Consider the following 1,768-nt stretch of genomic DNA (forward strand, 5'->3'; position numbering starts at 1 on the left):
TAAAAAATCAATAAAAATATATATTAAAATAATAATAATAAATAATAAATAAATAAAATAAATAAAAATGCTGCAGTGAACTCCCCTCAACATAAGTCTTTATGCCCTTACAGAAGGATATCTATGAAACTCCTAAAATCAGAGTGCCTATGACTAAAAATATGGAATTTTACATTTTGCTAGACACTACGGGGCAAATGTCATTAATTAATTAATGTCATTTTATCACCGAAAGAGAACCCATAACTCATGAGTGATAATGAAATGACTGTACAAATTAAGGTGCCCCAAATTTGCTATAATTTCTCACATTTCATGATTATGATATATTCTTCCTGCAAGGGAATTTTCATAATCTTCAGGGGGGAAAGGAGGTAAACCTAGTTAATCCTCAACTACTCAAGACTGCTTTGGTTACTTACAATTCCACCTCTTGCTCTACACCCCTGCCCAACTACTTATAAACTGGAAGGGAGGGCGAAGAATCAGACCTCATGCTTACTCTCTAGAAAAAACATTTCGGAAATCCCATACCTCATCTCGTCTTCCACCATTGAAAGAAGAGCTAAAGAGTTTGCTGCTGCCGCCGCCCTTTTGAGGAGGCATCTTATTAAAAGTTTTGCTTTTCTGTGAATTGGAGCGACGGGACTGGTTGCTAAAATTTTCATTTTTGGGGCAGTAAGGTTCACGTTTTCGATTATAACGCTTGGATCCACTTGAGTTCTTTCCATCTAAAAGCAAGAGACACAAAAGAATTAGGTGAGAAATTATATATGTACTTGGCCAATTACTCTTCACCTCCCAACAAAATTGTGTTTAAACAAGGATAAATGGGGGCTCTGTCTATGAAATAGCCACTCTGTCTCATTACTTCACTGATGAACTCGTTCTTTTATATATATACTAGAGGCCCAATGCACGAAATTTGTGCAAGAGTAGGCCTTCCTTCCCCCAGCTGCCAGCACTGGCTTCCCTCTGGCACCCGGGACCCGGGACCCGGGCTTCCCTCCAGCCGCCAGCAGGCACCCAGGATCCAGGCTTCCCTCTGGCCGCCAGCAGGCACCCGGACACAGGCTTCCCTCACAGCCCTGGCTTCGTCCAGAAGGACTTCCGGTCTAATTTGCATATTACACTTTTATTATTATAGACTAGAGGTCCAACACATGGATTCGTGCACAGGTGGTGTCCTTCGGTCTGGCCTGCAGGGATTGGGCCAAAACCAGCTCTCTGACATCCCCCAAGGGGTCTCGCATTTCAAGAGGGCAGTTCTCGGGTGACGCACCCCAGAATCGGGCTCCCTCCTCTCTGGTTCCAGGTGTGTCACTCGAGAACTGCAGCTGCCAAGTCACCACAGCTCGGCAGTTCCTGCGTTGAACATCTGCCCCCTGGTGCTCATTTTCGTGCACCAGGTCTCTAGTAAAAAATAAATGGAAGAGAGAACAAATGAGTCTCCTTCAGTTCAAAAAACAAAGGAAAACGGCTCTTCCACAGGGCATTTCCCCTCCCTTTTCCAGCTCAGCCAGCATCTCTGCTAGTCCTTCCCCAGAGCCAAGCGCTGACAGTGCTGGTTACAGGGTGAGGTACAGATGTGCAAAAATCTCCACTGGACGTTTACCCTGGGCTGTGTGATGGGTAATAAAGATGTTAACACTGCCCTCATGGTCTAGGATTAACAACCAATATAGTTACAGTGCATATGAAAATTAATATCCTATTATTTCTATTGTTCTTGTTCCATTATTTCCTTCCCAGGTGACTGAAATGGTTC

General features: G+C 43.7%; 1 protein-coding gene across 1 annotated transcript in view; it reads right to left on the reverse strand.

The window, feature by feature from the left end:
- The window catches only part of RNF10 (ring finger protein 10), a 35,572-nt gene that overhangs the window by 22,145 nt on the left and 11,659 nt on the right, over positions 1–1,768 (reverse strand). Inside the window, 1 exon segment of the mRNA XM_006096539.3 lies at positions 535–731. Within this exon segment, the coding sequence (XP_006096601.1) occupies positions 535–731 (197 nt within the window).

This window comes from Myotis lucifugus, unplaced genomic scaffold (assembly GCF_000147115.1).
Source record: "Myotis lucifugus unplaced genomic scaffold, Myoluc2.0 scaffold_181, whole genome shotgun sequence".
In the NCBI taxonomy this organism is placed as follows: Eukaryota; Metazoa; Chordata; class Mammalia; order Chiroptera; family Vespertilionidae; genus Myotis; species Myotis lucifugus.